The sequence below is a fragment of the Cottoperca gobio genome, chromosome 13 (assembly GCF_900634415.1).
Source record: "Cottoperca gobio chromosome 13, fCotGob3.1, whole genome shotgun sequence".
NCBI classification, from domain to species: Eukaryota; Metazoa; Chordata; class Actinopteri; order Perciformes; family Bovichtidae; genus Cottoperca; species Cottoperca gobio.
In genome coordinates this window covers 15675962-15697592 of record NC_041367.1, presented here as the reverse complement: position 1 = coordinate 15697592, position 21631 = coordinate 15675962, and the positions used below count along the sequence as shown (strand labels likewise).

The window sequence follows — 21631 nt, the reverse complement described above, 5'->3', positions numbered from 1 at the left end:
AGACAACTCTGTTTCTGGGCTTTTTCTTTTTCTACGGCCTTTTTTCTTCGGCAGGGTTCCATCCCGGTTACTCCGACAACATAATTATATGTAGTTAGGCATGAGCTGCAGAGAGGGGAGTCAGAGACACCAACTAAGCAAGAAGGAGAGAGAGGGCTGGAGCACAGTGGCTTGTCATTATGGGTCTGTTTGAACCTTATACAGAATAAGCAGCCCAAACTTGAGATTGAGCCAATGCTACTCTGTACTCTGGTCCTCGCAAGTCCTGCCAAGTGTCTTGTTTTTATACTTGAAAAACCCACCTCTGAAATAAACACTGTATATCATCTACGACTGGGGGGAATATTTTTAGCATTCTGACCTGTGGAAACTTATAATGTGCCAAAGACCTGAGTTGCCTTGTATTTTCCTTATATACATATTTCATGTTATTAATTTGCTTCTAAAGTAGTTTGGATAATCACATTTAAATTGTGCAGGAGTTTAATTTTTAAGTGGACAAGCTTGGCAGGCATTATGTATTGCAGGATATATGCACAGGAGAAGATATCATCTGGACCACCACTCTGCACTACATCACCTGAGGGGAGACTTCTACTCTCAAGTTAACAGCAGAGCTCATGGAATACATCATAAAAACCCAGCGTATTATCAAGTAGCCTGTTAAGGTATGTCATGCTTCTTACCTAACATTTCACTTAGAAACTATTGAAAAACAGCATTAAGAACAGAGCAGTTCTGTCTCATCTGTACCCTCCAGAGATCCCACTAATACCACCTAAATCCAAAAAGTGAACAGCAAGCCCTACTCTATCTGAGCGACACCTCATACCCAAGACCATTACCCTGAAAAATCCAGGAGCCCATGCCAAGCCCCGCAACCCCTTATACTACACATTCACAAACACATGCACATTCACACACACACACACACACACACACACAATTCTTTCTTTCCCCATCTTGATTAGATTACAGTGAGCGGGTTGGTGACAGCCTCTGGGCATGCTAGAGGAGTGGTTGATATCTGAGCTCTCCTCCTCAGCCTTCACTCTCAGCCAGTCAAGAGAGCAAAGAGATAATATATCTGAAGAGTTGACCTCACCGACGAAAAGCAGCCTTTAAAGAATCATGGGAACAAATTTGTCAACACAGGTCACCACTCAAGAAAAGACCAAATGGTTTAGAGAGAGTTTTTTCTCTTCCTACATTGCATACCAACTGACTGCCAAATACACTCCATGCAAATACGTCTCCAAGCCTGCTCGTTGACCCTAAAGATGCTTAAATCCACTTTACATCAAAGCTAGCCTGTTGTTGCTTGAGCATGAGTGTGGCAGACAAAAAAAGGAATCTCTGATACTTTGGGATGATTGGGAAAGCTCTTCATTAAAAGATGACTTAACACAGATGCAATGATTACATTCCTTCCGATATAAAACCTCATAGCTATCTCTCTGACAAAAAGCAGAAGCAGGGCCAAAACAGAAAGGGCTTTGTTCCCATTGTAGCTCTTGACCACCTACCGAGGGACCTTTAGAGAAGCACTCACCCTGGAATGATCAGGCCACTTCTCCCCCAAGGCTCCGCAGGCCTACGGAGACCGCTGGGCCAAACACATCCTGCCCATCTCCTAAGAGATTATCCAACTCAATGAACACATTGAGCACAGAAACACTGAAGGAAACTGGAGCCTGCTATTCAGCTGCATCTAAACCCAAACTCCTCCATTCACACCCACACCAGAGGCGAAGAAGAAATAAGAAGATATGCTGCACTTACTGGCTACTTCCAGCGAGGCATTGTGGCTCACTGCCTCTCCCAGGTAGTTGCGGGCAACACAGACATAGGAACCTTCGTCCGGCTTGCTCCGTCGTCCATGGACGATGCGTAGAAAGAAGAGGGAGCCACTGGGTAGCAACATGCGCTGAGAACGGGGATTGTCCCTGTCGGTTTCCACCCGCTCTCCATCCTTGTACCACTCCACTGTTGGAGTTGGCCGCCCCTCCGCTTTACAGTTGAGAGTGGCGGGCTCCCCTTTGGAAACAATCAGGTCAGATGGGTGCTCCACAATCCGGGGTGGGGTGTCCTCTTGGCGCAGACGGGATCCTGAAAAGAAATTACAAAAATTAAAGTCAGCTAGGATTTATATCCTTGAATGGATTTTAAAGTAATTATTTAACTATTATAATAAAATATGGTCTAAATATGGGCCTGTTGTCGTGGACTCACAACGACAGTTTTAAAGGCAAGTATACCATTGGATACATGTAATTATCATAGCCGACCTCTTTAAAGTCCCTGACAGAAATATTTTTACCTATCAGGGTTAGTATTTCATTCAATGCTTGAGAGTTAAACTTATATTTATGTCCATGTTCTAATTATTGACTGTTAGGTGAAAATGTGAACCTATTGTCCCTTTTTGTGCTTTTCTGATCAGCTCCAATTCTATTTAGGATGAGTAACGTACTATATAGCTTCATGAATATTGATGTTCCACAAGTATGCGTCTTCGCTTCCTCCACAAAATATACTGATATACGGACATCAGATTTACATGCAGACACTATCATTTCAAAGTAGTGGAATGTATTATTTAAGGTACAATAACAGGTACTGCTGATGCAAGTAAAGACTAAATAAACTACCAATCTGTCAGAGAAGGCACCCTTTAATTATAGTAACAGCTCCTTTAGTAAAGCCTAGCAATGCTCCAGCTATGTGACTCAAAGATCAAAGAGCAAAAAAGAAGAAAGAGAAAGCCACCGTACACAAGCATGTGACACACCTTTAAGGTGAGAGGAAATTAAAAGATAAAAGATAAGATATGGATGCAGTGCATAACTTGGGGACAAAGAAGGAGCAGGAATAAAGATTACACTATTGAAGAACAGACAGAGCTGCCAACAGCAGTGCCAAGGGGGTTAACACCTCAGTGCTATCTCAGGCCATTACTGTGTCTCTCGGACCAGTCAGCTGTGGCTATCAAACCTGCTTTACATGCAAATTAGCTTCCTGTTGTTAATTCCTAAAGGGTGGGACTTGATGGTTGTGTGCCTACACACAATAGTATGTGTATGTGTGTGTCTGTGTGTCTGTGTGAGGGTGAGAGAGAAATAGTTTTTCCCCCACTCGCCGTATCTTCCAGTATAGGCCTTGGGAGCCCATTCAGGACCAATTAAAAAGAGTCTTGTCTAATTGGAGGCAGAGGCCTGCAATTAATTTACCCAGCATCCCTTGAACTTGCCACACTGCCTCATCTCTGTGCCCTCCGCCCATCCCCCGCTACCCTGCAAATCTGGTGCTGAGGAGGCATCTTCTTGTGGTAAAGTAAAGTCAGCATAATCAGTGACAGCTCTGTGGAAAGATTAATCACTTCAACGCAAGTGTGTAGTGCGTTCAATGAAATATAATTAATCCAGTACCCCAATGAAGGACATCATGATCATAAGTCTTTTAAGTAATTCCCAAACTAACGTTTATGGCAAGGTGGACTTTTCTTTTACTTTTTCTTTAATTCTTTACTTTGGGCATGCATGCATCTCCAACACTTCTTGTTCTTACACACATCTATTGCAAACACTGCATTTCCCCTTTATACTCGATGTAGTTTTCTTCTTTGGGACATATTTTTTAATGTTTATATCCTACACGTTTGTTTTCTAAAACTATTGGTCACAAAATGCAGTGGTTGAGTATAGCTGAAATGCTAGTTGGATGTTTTTTTTAATTAATAATTAAAATGATCAGTAGGCAAGGCTACGGCTTTTTACTTCACAAGCACATATTCAGATATAGCCTTATAGTTGAACATAATTAAATGAGATTCTGCACCCAAGATGGTAGAATATTACATATTCAGGGCAATCCTACAGTACACTTCAGTAAAAACAACTCTATTTGGACTAAAGCCAATCAGCTGATGATTCATTATTCAGCAGCAACACAACGAATAAGACAAAGTCTCACACAGAAATCTCTGTCATTCTGCACGTCATTCTATATATACTCAGTGGGTATGAAAAGCATCTTTAGAGATTAAAGCATTTTTAATAGAGACATACAGAAACAGATGGAGAATGAGAATGAGAGAAAGTGGCATATCAAGCCTCTAGCTGAAATTAATAAGTCTGCTATGTGACGTGGGATAAAGTGTATAAAAAATACATGTCTGTGCTTCCTGGCTATTGGAGCTGCCTGGATCACTACCAGGCTAATTACCTCCAATTGTAACTTGCTCCCATCACAAGCTTTTGAACCTGCAGACCGTATGCTAACGAGACCTTTGGTCAGGCAGCATGCTGGAGCAAAGAGCTGAGCTAACACTCCTCGTTATGCTAACGTTCACAGATCCAATACTACCACAGCGACTGCACCATTACCACCGCCTTTCACCAGACGGGGCAAGCTTATATGTTTTATTAAAGGGGACTTTGATGAGCTCCATTGCTATCTGCCCGGTCTCTTCTTGATTTAGATAGCTCCCCTCTAATTTCAAATGCTCTGAAGTTTGAGATGTTATGAGGGAACCATAAATATTATATACTATTTAGATGTGTCCCACTGTGAGGAGAGCTGTGCAGCAGGCAGTGTGGTGTTTGATCTGTGCCTGTTTACTGTAGATGATTACAGGAGATCTGCATGATTAAGATGCAGACCGAGAATACAATATACGGTAGATTACAGTATCCTGTTACAGGGAGGATGGGGAGAATAAGCAGGTAAATACATATTGGGCAGTCCATATTGAACACTAATAAATGTGTACTTCCTGAGTCGCCGAATGTATCAGTTACACAATGCAATTATGCTTTCCTTGCTCCTGATTGAATTCATTATGTGTGCGTGTGTGCTTCACTGTGCTGATCCCCACAGACACTTTTAGTGACCCCAGTTCCTTCAGCTCCATTACTCCTCACCAGGGGAAAAAGACACAGGCGGTGTAAAGGATTATTCTGTCATGGCACAAAAACTCCCATGTCCCTCTCTACAGGTGCATGCTTTTAGAAGATGGCGGACCAGCTAACTTCACTCCTTCGCTACAACATGCTCTGAAAACCAAATCTGAGACAGAAACAAGAGAGGAGCAGAGTGCACACTTCACTACTGAACCAAGCTGTTCAGAGTCTCTTTTCTCGCTTCGCTTTGAGTCGTCTAACCCTCCCTTTATTTCAAAGCAGTGCCCTTCCCTCTCCTCTGCTGCTTTCAACCGCCTTCTCTCCTACTTTCTATCCCCCTCTTCGCCCCCCACCCCCCTTCTTCGCTTCCAGACAGAAAATGTGAGATGAGCTAATGCAATACACAGCCTCACCAAAGGGAAGCTGGGAGTTCTACTGCAAGGATCTGATCGATTGGTGCCCGAGGCAAGATTCTCCTTCTCCCTTGCTGGAGCGCTCTTTTTCTCTTTTCTCTCATTTATTCTCACACACAACCACACAGACACACAAAGTTAAACTATGCTGGCTTGAGGGAGCCTTTGCTTTCCGAGGAGGTGATTAAAAAAAACCTACAATTCTCTGTGACTTTGTGCTCAATGCTAAAAGCAATCTCGGTAATGAACAAAAAAACCACGAGAGCCCAACAGCAACAACAGCACAGTGAATTGAAAAGCCTCAGACCCATACGTACAGCCACCACAAGGGTCCAGACCCAGACACTGACCCATATACTGACACAGTATCTGTATGCATCCTAGGTCTCATGAAGACCTCCGGGGTATTTTTCTACTCTGAAATACTAGCTCTTTCCCCCAATCCAATCATTGATAGATAGGGCATGATCTCGGGATTTGCGGTGGTTCTGAAGAAGCCAAGGTCACTCAGCTGTCCATTAGATCACTAGGCATACATTGTACATTAACATTATGGCTACCAGCTTCATATTGATTAATCTGTGTCTTGGAGCTAAACTTGATTTTCACCCTGCAACACGAGTTGATGTACTGTGAATCTACATTCCACAAGATAAACCTGCTTCCTCAATCTGGCGATGTGATTACATGCATAAGAGATAGATTGCCACTGCTCATGCACATAGATCATAAATAATGTGATGCACTGAGCAGGGCACTCATACAGGACTGGAACTCATTGGGGTAAACTATCAGGTTCTGTGTGCTGAGAGAAACTCAGTTATTATAACGACATCATACTAAATATAATTGTTTTTGTATTCATTTAAAACATACCAGAATAATTTATACTAGCTTCTTGTCTCTTACTCTCTCTGCTAGTCCACATTGTAAAGAATAGAATAATGGACCAATACATATGTTAATAAATGGATAAAAATCTAAATATATTCTGCACAAATACTGACTACATACGTATATTAACTGTTTCCCAGTAAGAGTGGGGTAAACAGTATTCAAGTTTAAATAGTTTTAATAACTTTATATTGCCTGAATTTAGGGGGCCTTACAGTCCCCTCAGCACACATGCTTCCCATGCTATTGACACTGTAGCTATGAGCTGCCACGATGTCAACTACAAGAGAATGCAATACAATCTGTAAATGCTACGAAGCATACGTGTCTGGGAGGCAGCAATTGATCCAACTACTCTGACTGAAAGCACAAATGACGACCCTGGAACCACAACCTAGACTCTGAGCAGCCTCAGGACAAGACACAGCTAGACAGGGTCAGCTCTGTCAGAGCAAGGGTCTTTCCTTAAACACAGCAGGTTTGCCCTTTGCAATTAAAAGCTCATGTAACCCCACAGGCGACATAATGTGTTCTGCATTTTTTTTTTTACTGATCGGCATCAGCATAAAGATGAAGAGAAACGGAAAGGCAGGCTAAAAAAACAGACAAAAACAATCACCTAGCTGAAATAATAAGTTCAGGTCCAGTGATTTCCCTTGCTTTTAAAGTAAATGTGCCTCTTTCTCCCGCAGATCTTTTCCTTGGCAGAGTGTGAGGAGGAGGAATGGAGCCAGACACCTGCCCTTTACCCCAGAGAACTCACAGGGGAGAGGGACAGTGAGGCTATTTAGATCTGTTGTCACTGTGGTCCTCTGAGGAAGGGAGACGGGATAATGAGTCTACTACCTTCAATGATAAACCAAACTTCCCACCGCTGGGTCATTTAGTCCAACTTTCGCTATAGAACAAACAATCTGAGACTAGGATAGATAAAGATGCTCAAGGTCACATAATCTCATAAAGACAGTTGCTAAAATTGGGAGGTGTTGCAGGAGTCTGAGCCATATCATCACACCTCATATCAGATGTCCAGCTGAGCAATGGCAGTGATATAGAATATGCGTCTGTGATAAGGAAGGCCACGCACAGCAGGGCACTCCCTATCTACAGTCACATTAATCTGTGATTAGGGGACTTAAGAGGGATTTATGCCAGAGATAAGAGCAGAGGGCGTTTCCCTCGGGGTAGCCAGGCGGAGATTTGAGCCACGCCTGCTGGGGACGGTGACTGCCAATAAACGACTGAAAGCTAAAGAAAGGGCACCCGTTTCTGTTGAATTAGAGCAGATAACGGAGAGAGAGGGCAGAGATAAGAGAGAGTAACAGAGGGAGAGACGGAAGCGGAGAGAAAAGGCAAGGTACCGTACTCCCAATGATCAGATGACAGGAAAGAGAAACTGAATCTTTTTACCGTTTCAACATCAGGATCCCACCCTGGAATGCTCCGCATGAATGACTTGGCCAGTTGCATCAGATCAGACCTGTTTTTAATGTTACACAAGGCTATCACTTACACTCCTGAGAGGAAGGATTAAAGCCCTGTGTGTGAGTGTGTATGTGGACCCGGAGGTGGGGTGATGGAGGGGGATGATGGATATCTTTATGGCCTCTTTTTTTCCTCATCTCTTTGTCTCCGTTTACCAAACAGAATGGGGTACGGTTACCTTGCTGATACTACGGCAGCACTTGAGAATAGATATCACTTTCCAAAAAAATTGTACCGTCCAAATTTGTGCTTTTTTAATCAAAGCAAACCTGAAACACACTACTTGAGTTTACACACAACACTGCAACCCAACACTACATTATTTGATTGTTTATCTGTATTTGCTGTTTTAGAAACTAAGTCCACACACTCACAGATGATTACAATGCTCCTATTGATATTTGAGTGAAGTGTGACTTCTACAGACTGTAATGCAAACATGACACAATGCTCCTTTGTTATTATTAAAGGCCAAGACATTGAACAAGGTTAAGGAAGTAATCAGAAAATGGACCAGACTGTAGATAGGCTCCCAACAATGGGATGTATTCAATAATTTATTCAAACAATAAGAAAGTTACCATTGGTTATAATTAGACCAATGACTTGTAAACCACAAAACTTGCTGAAGTTTTCAACAATTCTGTAAATGGGGACTAATAAAATATTAACATCTGCGGCACATTATTATCACTGTTGTTTGCCTTTGATCATTCTGATACTCATTTACTCATATACAATACAGAAGTGACAAATCTGCTGACGATGAGATAAACAAGCAGCATTCCCTTCTTTGCTCAGGGCCACAGGTTACCAACTTGAACTCTGGGGCGCTGGTATAATCACTGTTGCTCATCAGGATTGAATCCAACAAAGGCCCCCCGATAGGCCTGAAGCACTAGCCCCAAAACTGTCTGTGGAAATGCATCTCTGACTCTCCCCCTGGCAGGCCATGCCCAGGCAACCCCAGCAGAGTGCTCCTTTGGGAGGCTGGGGTCCATCCTGCTCTGGGTCCCTCATCTGGAGCTACAACAATGGGAGCAGTATTTCCACTTCTGCTCCAGGCTTTGACACATTTGAAAGACACCAGGCACGATCGCAAGAACGATAAAGGAGTGCTGATGCTCATGAAACACCTCTTAAGTCAACCGAAGACAACAAGGACATCTTTGTTTCGTCTGTCTTTAAAAACTCATGTCTTTTTTTCTTTAATGGATAAGAGTTATGAATGGAAACTCCATATAGAAAGATGGTATATGCAAACAGAGCTTTCCTCTCACAATGTAAACATCCATAGTGATTTCCCATTCATTTTTGGCAACATAACAATAGGGAGTAACTGTGAAAAGACATGACAACAGGAAAATATACTATACAATCATGAATTTTCAACAGAAACCCAGGGGACACAATTGTGGATGAGTTGTAGCTCTTCCTGATGCCAAGCAGCCCCGGTGAGGGTCATTAGACACAAATAAAAGCTGTCAAAGTCTGCAGAAGGCCATGGGGCCAGAATTCATTCCTGCAGGATAAACGCTGTTCCTATGCTTTATTATATCTATTCACTGAGACAAGCAGGAAATCTGTAGTGGAAGAAACTGGGACGCTTGTTAGGAAGCTGCCTGTCAAATTGGCTCTGGAGACCATGTAAGCAAGGAGTCGGTCTGTCTGTATGTGTGTACGTCAGTCTGTGTTGTGTCTATCAATCTATTAACAATGTGCATGTCTTGTGCGTGACTTTGAGCAGCCTCCTCAAGATGACCCTGCATACATTGATATCGATGACCTAAGAAGAAAACCCGGCACACACTTCAATTCCAACACCGGTGTCAAGAATGTCATGCTTTCAGCAGAGCAGAGATCCCGGGAACAGAAGTGTAATTAATATCTAGCAGGCTCTATTAGGAAGCTTATGTATGTGCCACGGTCAAGATTTGGAGCATGGGGGGGAATTACGGAAAAGAAGCACGAGTGGGCAATTACTTCTTGTTTTTGTTTTCCAACATTGCCAGTTTTTAATGAGGTTTGACCAGAGCGTTCTCAGTGATACATCAAAGCAGCCTGCAACAGCAGGGTAGGAGAAGCAGGGGTAATTGAATATGCTGGTACATTTATTTCCCAACAGGGGACAGCAGGAGTCTCACTGCCGACTTGTTCTTCCATCAGCCGTTCGACTTGAAATCCTCAAGAGATTAATAAATTGTATTTCAGCAAAACAAATGGTTTAGTATTAAAAAAACAAATATATAGTTAAAAGCCTGGATGATTAACATACTTTTACCACAAGTTGATTGGTATGGCTCCATTTCACACTCTATATTATGCAATGATTGCAGAGGAATGGGAACAGCACTGCAGGGCTAAACAAAACAGTATGCTTGATATAATTTCACATATGTTGTCTGCGCCGCTTTGGGTACATAACAATGCGGAGTGTTGGTCTTCTTCTCTCTGTCACTCTCTGAACTGGCTGCAGTAATTCTGTTGCTGTGACCGGCCATGAAGGGGCTGACTAGCAGTGTGGAGGCACAGGCCAGCCACAGGGAGTATGGCATTTGGGCTTGTAGCCAAGAAAAAGAACAGCTCTGAAGAGATGCCAAAGTGAATCAAGGCAAGCACGGCCAAAAAGCACCTAATGCTTTTTAAATGTTATTTAGTTGATGGCAGCGGCTGATACCGGTCTGCTATTGGACCAGTGTTATGTTTCAGTCCCTGAGAGCAGAGCCGATGACCTTATGTAGACTATTCTAAATGTTCGGCCAAACACATTCTAAAGCAAATCTCGGACAGCTGGGTGTTAAAAGGGAATTTCAGTTACAGCATTCAGACGAGAGTACAACGGTAATGCCTGAGTGCAGAAACTTGGCACATTTCCTTCTGGTGCCCTTTAGGTTAAAAGGGTAAGCACGGAGCACGTAATATTGGACCGTCAATGTGTGAAAGCTTGTGTATGTGCATGCATGTATGTGCTTGGTTTATACTACTGGAGCTGTGGATACAAGGTATTATTAAAGTGAAATGTGGGTCCCAGAGGCATAGCGTAGGTTAAGACTCAGTGGAGCCAGTTTCTCATGTGGCAAGATCCCAGAGACACCAGCATGGGCCTGCTGAGTGGGGCATGGATTGAGTCCAGCCAAATGGAACACAAATCGCCCCAAACTGTTCAAAACCTGGCCTGGAAAAATGAGAGTGGGATGTAAGGCATGCCATGTGATGCACAGTAAATATTTGGTCAAAATTAATGAAGGGGCAAAGTCTGCCAAGAAGCCTTTTTCTAGACATCCACAGAGGAGAGACTGTGCCCAGTCTGGCATTAAAATTAAATTTCCTTCTGCAGACAACTGCTCACTGGCTTGTCTGCGTTCCAGCACCCACTTACCATGTCCTCCCCTCAAAACACATACCAACTGTCCAGGTACACAGTGTATCTGACCAAATACTGTTTTATTTTCTTGCAATACCTGGAAATGTATCCCAGTTCCTTAATTTGCATCTGTCAGTTTTCTACCTCCAACTGCAGAAAAACTGTCAGTTGACATCTGAATAAGAGTTCTAAGGAAACCTGTTTTCCTGCAGAGTTGGAAACGGAGGGGGAGGGGGAATCAGATTTGTGCAGGACAGCTGTGATGACAAATGCAAGAGAGGAAATATCCCTATCACCAACAGCCTTTTAAACTGTTTTGTAAGTGGAAATAACCACCCTGAGGGTTTCTCTTCTTTTTTCCACTGACTCTGAATTTCATTGTTTTCCCCAACTTCTCCCTTAAAAGTGACAAAGTCAATAAAGAGACAGCTTTTTCAGACAATAGTTATATATATTTATGCTTTTATTAGTGTCTACCAAGAAGGGTGTAGTCTGCACTGTCATACTAAAAAGAGTAATGAGTGCATATATAAAGCCCATGTATTCTATAGATGCAAAAAGCAAATACAAAGGCTATGATTGCAGAAAGCACTTTGAATCATATTGGCTTTGGTTACTTGGAGAGAGGAGGTCAAATACACTTCAAGTTGTCGAAAGGATTGGCCATGATTATCATTAAAGCATTGAGCAGAGGTGGAGACAGAAGTGAATAGTGTGCTCTGATTAAAGGACATAATGTGATGGGATAAACACCGGCTGTCAAGGCTGAATGTCAGAAAGAATCACATCAGTCAAGTAGGACAGCATTTATCACAAAGTGCCTTTAGACATTTTGCAACAATGTCTTCCGAGTCAAAAAAAGGTGAGATTACTGGAGCCAAGTGTATGAAGGGAAATGGAGGTGGGGCTCTAATTCTAAAGTGCACTTTTTTATAGTTTGCACTGTGGAGCTTCCAATTAAGACTTGGTGACAGACATGCAGCAAAATTCAAAGGCAATCACGTGTTTAAAGCCTGAAGAACCTGTCTATCACCCGGTAACTACAATTGTCATTCAATTAGAGCTTTCACTGTACAGGCGAGGAGAGGAGACGTGGGAGGGAGAGACTGACTGCATTAAAGGGAGGAATGTACAGTGGAAGGAGACTGAAAAAGTGACAGGAAGGACTGATTAATAGTATAGTTGAAAAGCTTTTGAAAAGGCAAAGATCCAGAGGCTTTCAGTATAAGTCAAATTTAGTGTTCTTATTCAAAGGGTTCATTAGTAGTAGCACTTTGTACAAACAGAAAGTGCCAACACACTTTATCTACAGCGAAGAAAGTGAAAACGAAAAACAGTTTGGGATTATTCATTTTAATAGTGGATCAGATTTAAGGAAAATGTCACAAATTTGCAGAAAGTAAGTAAGCCTGATAATAGAGCAGGATTAGGCGTAATCTCCCAACTAAGAGCGACTGTGTATTTACATGTTGGAAATGCACCCAGTTATTTGAATCCTCCTCACCATGGTTACAGCTGAATGGTGGGAGCGGCTCCAAAAGCAGTCCTATAATAGTGAATTTCAAGGTCACCTTCCCATTAATTATGTTTTCCAGCACTTCCTCTTAAATAGAGCGCACCCCTCCTACTTTTAGCACTGTCTTTGTGTGACATAATTAGCCCCCAGGAACACATACATCAAGTTGCTGATGCAGTTCTGGATGAGAGAGGCTTTTCAACATAAATCTCCTAAAGCATCAATTGCATTGTGAGGATTTATTATTATTTTTTTTTTAATAAACAGGAAATAATGTTTGGGGAAGCAGAGCCTTGTCACCAGAGAGAATCTTAACTACACCAGTACAGCTAAGAGGAGGAGGAACCAAATACATTAATAAACTAATTAGCAGTCTCTCTTTTAACTGCTAATTTAATCTATTCCTCTCAGCCTCTTTAATGGTATTTTCCCCTGTCAGTTATAACCAAAGAGAGGTTTAGCATTTCAAAAGTGTATCCAGGCCTTGCAATGAGAGGGTAATAGAATGGTGACAGAGGCAGGGAGGAGGCCTGAGCATAGGGAGGGAGAAAGAAAAGAAGGATACTGGGGAGAGGCTGTCCTCAATGCCACCTCTGTCTCCCCAGTGGAGAAAATGAAAGGGAGGGAGGTCTGAGCCTTTTTAAAATGCACAAGGCAGAGCACCCCACGGTAACATAGCTTCTCCACCACAGAAAAACGGCAGTCCCAGGGCAAGCCTTCTGGGAGTTCCTGAGCATGCAGCATTTAGATACATGAGGGATGTTTGCCATGCGTACACCAAACCAAACCCTGAATGCCACACTGTATCAGGATCATTAATTTACTCAGCACTTTTACACATCAAACTAACCGCTGCCCAGATGTTCACCTTTTATAGAAAAAACAACACCAGCGTCCTTGCCTCACAGTTTTCCACCACTATCACCCTAATCAGCACATTCAATGCCATGAGGGACCAGGTAGAATATGCAATGTGAGCACAGAGAGCCAGATCAAGAGTATTCCCAGAGCTGGTGTATCATGGTATGTTTGACTGCTGCGTCCCCCCTTCGTCCTCTCCGTTCTTCCCCCTCCATCCCCCTTCCACACCCTGGGGTAGCCTTTGTGTAGGCGACCCCCCCCCCCCTACACTCCTCACACACCCTCAGTCCCTCGTGAACCATTCTCTTCCCCTCCTCCATGCCTTACAATCGCCCTGTAAAGGCGACACAATGCAGCCTGCCCGTCCCCACAGGCTTTTTTTTGCATGTTGGCTTGCTTTATTTAAGAAATACTTTGCTCTGACCAGCCACAAAAAAAAGCAAGTCTTGGGGGCCAAAACAAAAAATGCGGGGGATGAGTAAGAGGATGAAGAGATTCCTTAAGCCCCCTTTCGCCACCCCACACATACACATACACAAACACACTCCCCACCTCTCTGTGCTTCTCACTCACATGTATATTAGTGGAGTCATTGGGGAAACTAATCCATTGCAAAGGTAGATTAAGTAAACGTGCATATGTGATGTAGGATCAAATGTCGATTAGCATTATGTCATTTGCTTGTGCATTGCTGTGTTTATGCAACTCAAAATGTTTACCTTTTTTCAGAACAGGAAGCAAAGCTGTGGGAATTCAAAGCGTGCCACTTGTGAACCGAGACAGAAACCAGACAACACCTTTCATCCTATAAGGACATGTCATTTATCACTTCCGCACCGAATGGAAACAGGGAATGTTTGTCCTCCACGTCAACTGTCAGAGCAAGATGCATTTACTATACCGACTGACCCATGAGTCTAATATCCTGGACATGCCTGCTGTTTTCTAGTATCATGCCGGCTCCAGACTAAAAAGCTTATATGAAGTTATGTTCCACAGTATTCTTAGTGTGGATGGCTTAACTCCGTCTGGCTATATGTTTGTAGAGCTTAAACTGACAGACAATTTGACAGACAAAGTGAGACTTGCTAAATACGTCATAACAGCATTTTCAGCAAGCAATGGACATACATTTCCTGAGTTCTAACCATCTAAAGTGAAGCCTGGTGAGACATAGCAGTTCATTCCTGAGGAGCTTGAAACACCAAGACACACACAGGGCATTGGGACATTTGCTCAGTTTTATAAAATGATCCAAATCCTCTGATTCTCGATGAAGACATGCATATCAGTCAAGCTGCAGCCACTGCAAATTACAAACTATTGACGTCAGATGGATTTTCTAATTAATCCAATTAAGCAGCGCTTTTAGGTCATTAGGAGAAGAGTAGTTGGGGAAAAGCAGATCATTAAGAGTCACCGCCTAATTATCTTCCCTAAAACAAACTGCTTTGAAATGTTTATCTCGTCAGTCATTAATGACTTAGCCACAGTTCTCATGAACAGGAAGAGGACACGGGCTGCCCTCCCGCATTCCTCCATGTGGTTTCACTAAGCCAAAGTCTGTCTAATCCTGGATGTTAGGGTGTAAAACCCTGCTTGATTTGGATTAGGATGAGATTAATGTATTAGTGGAAGTTATAGAGATATAGCTTTATGGGCACTGTCACCTCACACAGGTGTGAGACCTTAGGAAAAGGAGGCGACACAGCAAGTCACCTACTGCCCTCACGCAACATCGGTTCAGAGGGTTAAACTCTCGAAAACAACATAATCTTTGGGCTATTTGAAATATCAGAACACTATTTTACAAAACAGATTTAACAAAAAGTGGGTGACAGGAAGAGATGTTGAAGGGAAGAGGCTGGCTTTAATGACTATGTTTTCAGGCCATGTGAAAGAAGACAGGAGACAGAGATGGCTCTCACCTGTAGTCCCTGGTCATTAATTGGCCCTAAAGCCTGCTGTGTCTTGTCATCTCGCCATGATGTGGGAGGTGGAAGGGCTCCGCAATTTATCAGCACTTACGACTCAATTTGTCAAACCTCAAATGCTAGGTGCTGCTGGGCTGGGCCTGATTACCAGGGCACAACACCTATAGCCCTTAGTTGTATCAGCACTAGTACATACACACAGTGGTATGACTGGATATAATCTGCCAAATACAAAACAAGGATGTACATTTTTTAAATCTTTGAACAATATATATTAAGAGGCAGGATATCATTTAAACAGCACACCTCTCCTGAAAATAATCTGGAGTGTCATTTTGAGTGTGAGAAGTAGAGCCCTCATCTGAATGGTACCTCTGAGGTGAGTATAAGGTCTGACGAGCACTTGGAGGAGAAATAACAACCATTTAGTGTATAGCAGGAGGACAGATCACCTGATAACAGGGCCAGACATGATAGATGGAGGCATCAATTTACAACCTTCAGACAGACAAGGCGGCAATCAGGAAGTCAACACAAGTTTGACAAGGACAAAGGTCATCTTATCTCTCTCCCTCTATTTTACACATACAACTAGTATGAGAATACTTTTGCAACCTGAGCAGCAATGTGAAAATAATCTTGATATTATCCACAGATGTGTTACTAAATATCATTAAGAGTTCGCTCAAGAGACTTGACACCGTCCCCTACACTGGAATGACGTTGTTAAACCTCCAATTAGCAGCAAATATGAAATCTTTTCCTGGCAAGTGGTGTGTCATCCAATTTTCCTGACACTAGTGTCTAATCCACCACCAATCCTTTGAGTATCTGCTGTCCAGTCCATCTCTATTAGCAGGCCCTTTTCTCACGCCTCTCCCCAGAAAACCTCCCAAGACATCCCCACAGCTAGGCGTAATTGGAAACCCTGGTGTCTCACAGTCTTTCTCACAGGACAGGACCATTAGCGGCTCAGCCCAGACTCAGGATCCAGCCCAGGGTGGAGCCGATGGAGCCACCACCTAGCTGGAAACGCTCACCTCTAACCCTACTTCCTGTTTAGGTGCTACAGTGTTTCCTCAAACGTGTCACAGGCTTTCCCCATCACTACATCTCTGCCTCTATACAGAAAACAAAGACCCAATTCAGGAAACCAATCAAGAAGCATGAGCAACATTTGAATACAGATGAGGATATTCTGCACAAAGACAGTGACTCGAAAACTAGACAAACACAGCCCCCAGACACCAAATTCAGACCTTTTTTCCTACTTTTAGGGACATCTAGAAACAAACTAAGAGTTTGGACAGGTAAGCCGTAATGGCTTTTCAGGTAAAATTAAAACTAAAATGATTACTGTTGCTTAGGTAATTATAATGGCGTGTTGGAGCTAGGATAAGCAATAGTAGTGGGCCTCGACATCACTGCTTTTACTCTGGTAGAGCAGCATTTTTGTGAGTATTATATAAATTTAAAAAACTACCTTGTAATGGCATTTCTGTTATTTGGAAAAAACAAACATTTTGTACAGGTTTTTATACAAGCTTTTCTTTGTGCAAAATGCCCCACTTGCTGCCATTCAGAGTGCATTTTCCCGAATGTCTTATAATGGGGTGGCAGGCATTTGCTTCCACATAACTCAGAACCAACTGACCTTGAAAACCAAAGCTATAATAGTTAGGATCTCTATAAAGACACCCATGTGATAAGTGAGGAGAAATAGTGCGAAAGATAATAAGAAACAATACAAGCGGCACCAGAGGACAAAGACAACTGGAACAAGGCTGGCGTATCTTCACACAAGATTAATAAATGGCATAAATCTGAATTAAAACGAAACAGTGAAAAAAGGTAAATGGAAAATAAAATAAAAACCTTGGTCGTTTGAAATGCTGCAGATTTTCATTTTAAACACAAAAACAAAATGCTGCCCTCAGCAATAACAGTCATGCATGGGCAGAATGGTGACATACATGGAAACATGGTCTCCGCAGGGGCTCGCACTGTCTGTATGACCGATGATAGCTGCTCTCTCCACTGATCCCACATGGCTTCAGCACGTTATGTGTGCTCAGCTGTTAAAAGTTGGACGAGCCCTTTACCAGAAGAGTTTATGTTTTTGGACAAAATGTCATTGTCGTGTATCAGAATGTTTCCTTTCATATTTCTAAGCACAATTGAAAAGATCACCAGAGATGATCCTCTTAAAGACCACCAGACCAAGTCCTAAAACACACTCACTGTTTAACAAAAGTCTGATGTTCAAAAAGTGTTTTTTATGGTTAGGAAAGTTAATGTCAACATTTGCCCTGGAGCAACCATGTATCACTGAAAAAGTTTATGGGCTATTATTTTAGTAATAGATTTTGAAAATGTTTAGAAATATTTGAAATGTAACTGTTTTATTGTGTATGAACTGGAGTCCAATTTAATATTTGTATAAGGCATGTACTACACAAATACTAGATGAATAAAGATAAATTGGGATTTTTGTTTTTCACCTCTGACCTTTTTTCCAAAATTCACCTTTTTTCAAATCCAAATAAAAGGCTATAGCTACCAGATGACTTATATATAATGACCACAGACTTACCTGAGCACACATGGAGAATTCCTAACAGAAATACAAATCCAATAGAAGTTGGAGACATCATTCAACGCCTCTCTTATGAGAAATGTTATTGTGTAATCCAAATTATTCAAAAAGCAATGTAGGCATCCGCTCCTTCATGTCAAACTGCAAAACAAGGTCTTTGAATCCAGAGTTTGAAAAATGTAACACCCAGATTCTTGTTTGTGACTCACAAAAAGCAAAATATCAAAACAGCCCAGGAGCAGTTTATCAGGAGCTTGCCTTGACTTCTTGTTATGGATGAGAAGGCTTCAAAAGATGTGGAAAAATTATACAAATACAGTTTCAAACAGATTTGAACACAAGCACTGTTTCAGTAGTTCAGCTGAACTGAATGATAGCATATGTTAAAACTATGCTAAAATATCCGAGCAGAAGTAGAAGAGCTCTATCCTTTCTTTGAATTCATCCCGTTGCTGCAGTGCGCTCACACCAGTCAGGCGATCTCATTCAAATCATTTAGTTCCTTTGTGCAAAGAAAAGAGGACAAAATAATAAATCCACTGGAACTGAAAGTTCAATCAAAAGTGAGTAAAATAACGCGAGCGGTCTCTGTAGTCCACGCTGAAAGGCTCTGTCCTTGCAGTCACATTATTTCAGTCCAGTTTTGAATCTGTCACTTGAGATCGGAAACTTTGCCAGTTAGTCCTGCGCTCCCTCATCCACCAGATCCCGACACAAGATCAGTGCAACTTTTCCATCACTTTTCCCCCGTTTCTCCTCTGCTGTAACTCCGATCGATCCTCGTGCGCGTCGCAGACCCCGAACCTCAGGCAAGAGGGGGGAAATACGGATTCATATTCACAGCATTTCATTCAAGGAAAGCGGAATGCCTTGTCAATTGGTATGCGTCTTTCTACCCCCTCCATAGACCTGACAATGTTTCCCAGAGAAGAAATTTAACCTCTTCCCGCCTGGATCACACTGAGCAGCGCAGTTCCACAGCGCACACTGGATTGCTACTGTAATTTCTTTTACTTTGTCTAATAATAAGAGAAACCTTATAAAAACTATTCAGACATGTTGTTTTTATTCTTTCTGCGGTTCAGGACTAAAAACAAATGTAACAGCCTATTCCAAAGATATTCCTAAAGGGATTTAACACTGTTTTTGTAACTTAATAGTTATTGTTCTGACATAATTCAGAGTTTTGTTATGTCTCCTGTGGTTTTATAGTCCATTTATATGTCAATGTATATGTCAACATTACAAACTACATTATACAATGTTATTTTTATCCTTCTGAAATGTATTACAGGAAAGAAAAAGTCATCGATCTGTCCATACATGATGTATTGTAGCCTATAGTGTATAATTTTCTTTAAAACACTGTTTTGTTTTACATGTAAAACCATATGCCTGTAGTCCACATACAGTGATATGCCCGAGAACTTAATCCATAACTTCTCCAAACAGCAGCCTGTTTCCGATACACTGTAAGTTAATGCGCATTAGTGCACTATGACTACAAATGGTTTATTAAAATGGGACTATTTAGTTGGTGATCCATGTTCCTAATTTAATTTTGTACCCCATGTAATATACACTTGGGACCCGCCCATATAAAAATGTGTTTCTCATCTATTTTATTCAGTTCAGACTTCAGATGTTTTCTCTGCAATAGTGTGATCACTTTAGCCTACAGCCTACTTTTTCTATGCACCTCTGAGTCCTAATTTATAACTGTTCAAGTTATCTTGCATTGATCTAAAATGCGGGGGAAACATGAATGACTGAAAAAGAACAGCTGGAAAACTTTCACATGTCCACAGCTCAACTCAGCTCAAAGCTTCTATCACGGCTCCAATGAGTATTAGTTACCAAACAGCGCCCTCCAGTGAGGGTGACCTGAACTAGTCTGAGAAGACCTGTTTTCAGCAGGGGGAAAATGCATAATGTATATCAGCTTGGTGACACGTTAGTCGTCAAAACCAAAGCTTTTCAAAGTGTGTCACGTTTAAAATACTTCTCAGAAAACACACCTATGTTTAATGACGATGTAGAAATAAACAGTGTATGAATAACCCTCATAAGCATATATATGTAAACAGGACCACAACAACACTCAACATTTTGTACAGCGAAAACACAAATGCAATAGATGGAAACGATTGTTTTCACTTCGAACTTAAAGATGGACCACTTCATGCAACACTGGGGAAATGGGTGTAATATGTCAAACCTCTGGGACCTGATTATGTTAAGATGTCAAATATAGTCTCACAGTAAGAAGAATGTGTAAAGCCAAACTGCTACAATAACTGCTATTATATGTATTTATAATAAATGTTCTCCTTCTCTAGCTGTACATAGTGCTGTGCTCTGCCCCCTAACCCGAACCCTTGAAAATGAAAAGAAACAAACTATGAATCAACCTAAATGAACATAAGAATGAGAAACTATAGTTTTGGTAGAAGAAACTTTGTTACTCTTTGTTTAAATTATTATTCCTGGCGTTGTATTGGCTGTAAATGTTACAACAATGCATTTTGAAAAAAACAAAAACAAAACAAAAAGGCAATTCTTAAACACAATCATTGACATTCAGGAACATATTATTCTCATACAAATAAAAACATAGACATCAATGATCATATGAAAAGTTAGATAGGATGCTGCTCACCAAAAAATAATGCTGTTTATCAACAGTCACGGTAGATTCGGCACCCTGCTGTTTGCTCTAAAGTTTAGAACCCCATGGAGCCCCTTCAGCGAACCTCGCTTGTCTCTCTTGCACCAGTTTGAGACCTATGCTGGAGTCTGCAGGATGATGAATGCTACCCGACTGATGCATTCTGACAAAAGTCTGTCTTTCAACTCTGAACATGTTTTTATTTCTCATTCATCCATGTGTGCATTATATTACATTTTGACACAGTACATTTCCACTTGGTCCTCATGTGCCCTGTTTTCCCTGAAAGCTTTCATAGCCCTGGATCTGTAAAGTGGCTGTTCAGCTGAATACCACTAATTGAAGAATACATTTTTCTCTAGCCAGCAGCAGGGAACTGTAACATAGAAGCGATAATCAGCAAAGTCCTCACTTAGACCCACCAGAATAAGAGGGTGTCTGGGAGACTTGATTGCTACAAGAGGACGTGAGCATTTGTTTTTACTTTTGACGTACGAAAGAAAAAGAAAATGCAAAAAGAAAAGTGTGTCACACAAAACAGACACACAACATGCAATGATAGGAGGAGAATGTGAAAATTGTAGAAAAAGTGGCTGATGTCAGTAAATTGTTATTTTACTGTTAGATTTCAAAGAACCTCCCACTAAAAAGTATGCATATGTTTAAGGCACTCTTTGGACAGCTCTATCACCACATTGTTACAGTTTAATGTTGCATCAAACCCTTTTGTATTCGGGTTTGATTTCACCCTTCTTCTGTGGTTGGCAAAAAAGAAAAAGGAGAATAAAAGAATCTCACAGTAAACGCAAGTTATGAGGACGGAGCTCTGTGAACGTCTTTCTGTCCTTTCTCCTTCCCCTCCCTTGCAACCTTGATCAGACCAGCAGAGTCATGAAAAATGACGTATTGTCAGGTCTGGGATGGCAGCCGACACAGCAGAGAGCTTTTAGCACCACAGCCAAATCGTTTTCACATACAACTTCCAAGAATACACAAGGA

The 21631-nt window shown here is 41.7% G+C and overlaps 1 protein-coding gene across 3 annotated transcripts in view; it reads right to left on the bottom strand.

Annotated features, from left to right (window-relative positions):
* Nucleotides 1-21631, bottom strand: part of robo1 (roundabout, axon guidance receptor, homolog 1 (Drosophila)) — a 217684-nt gene that overhangs the window by 105043 nt on the left and 91010 nt on the right. For 2 of the 3 annotated variants that reach the window (XM_029446309.1, XM_029446310.1), the window contains exon 4: nt 1783-2109. In XM_029446309.1, coding sequence (XP_029302169.1) covers nt 1783-2109 — 327 coding nt within the window. Of the gene's footprint in view, nt 1-1782; nt 2110-17961; nt 18875-21631 lie in introns of those variants that run through there. The other variant, XM_029446311.1, reaches the window with a different exon arrangement.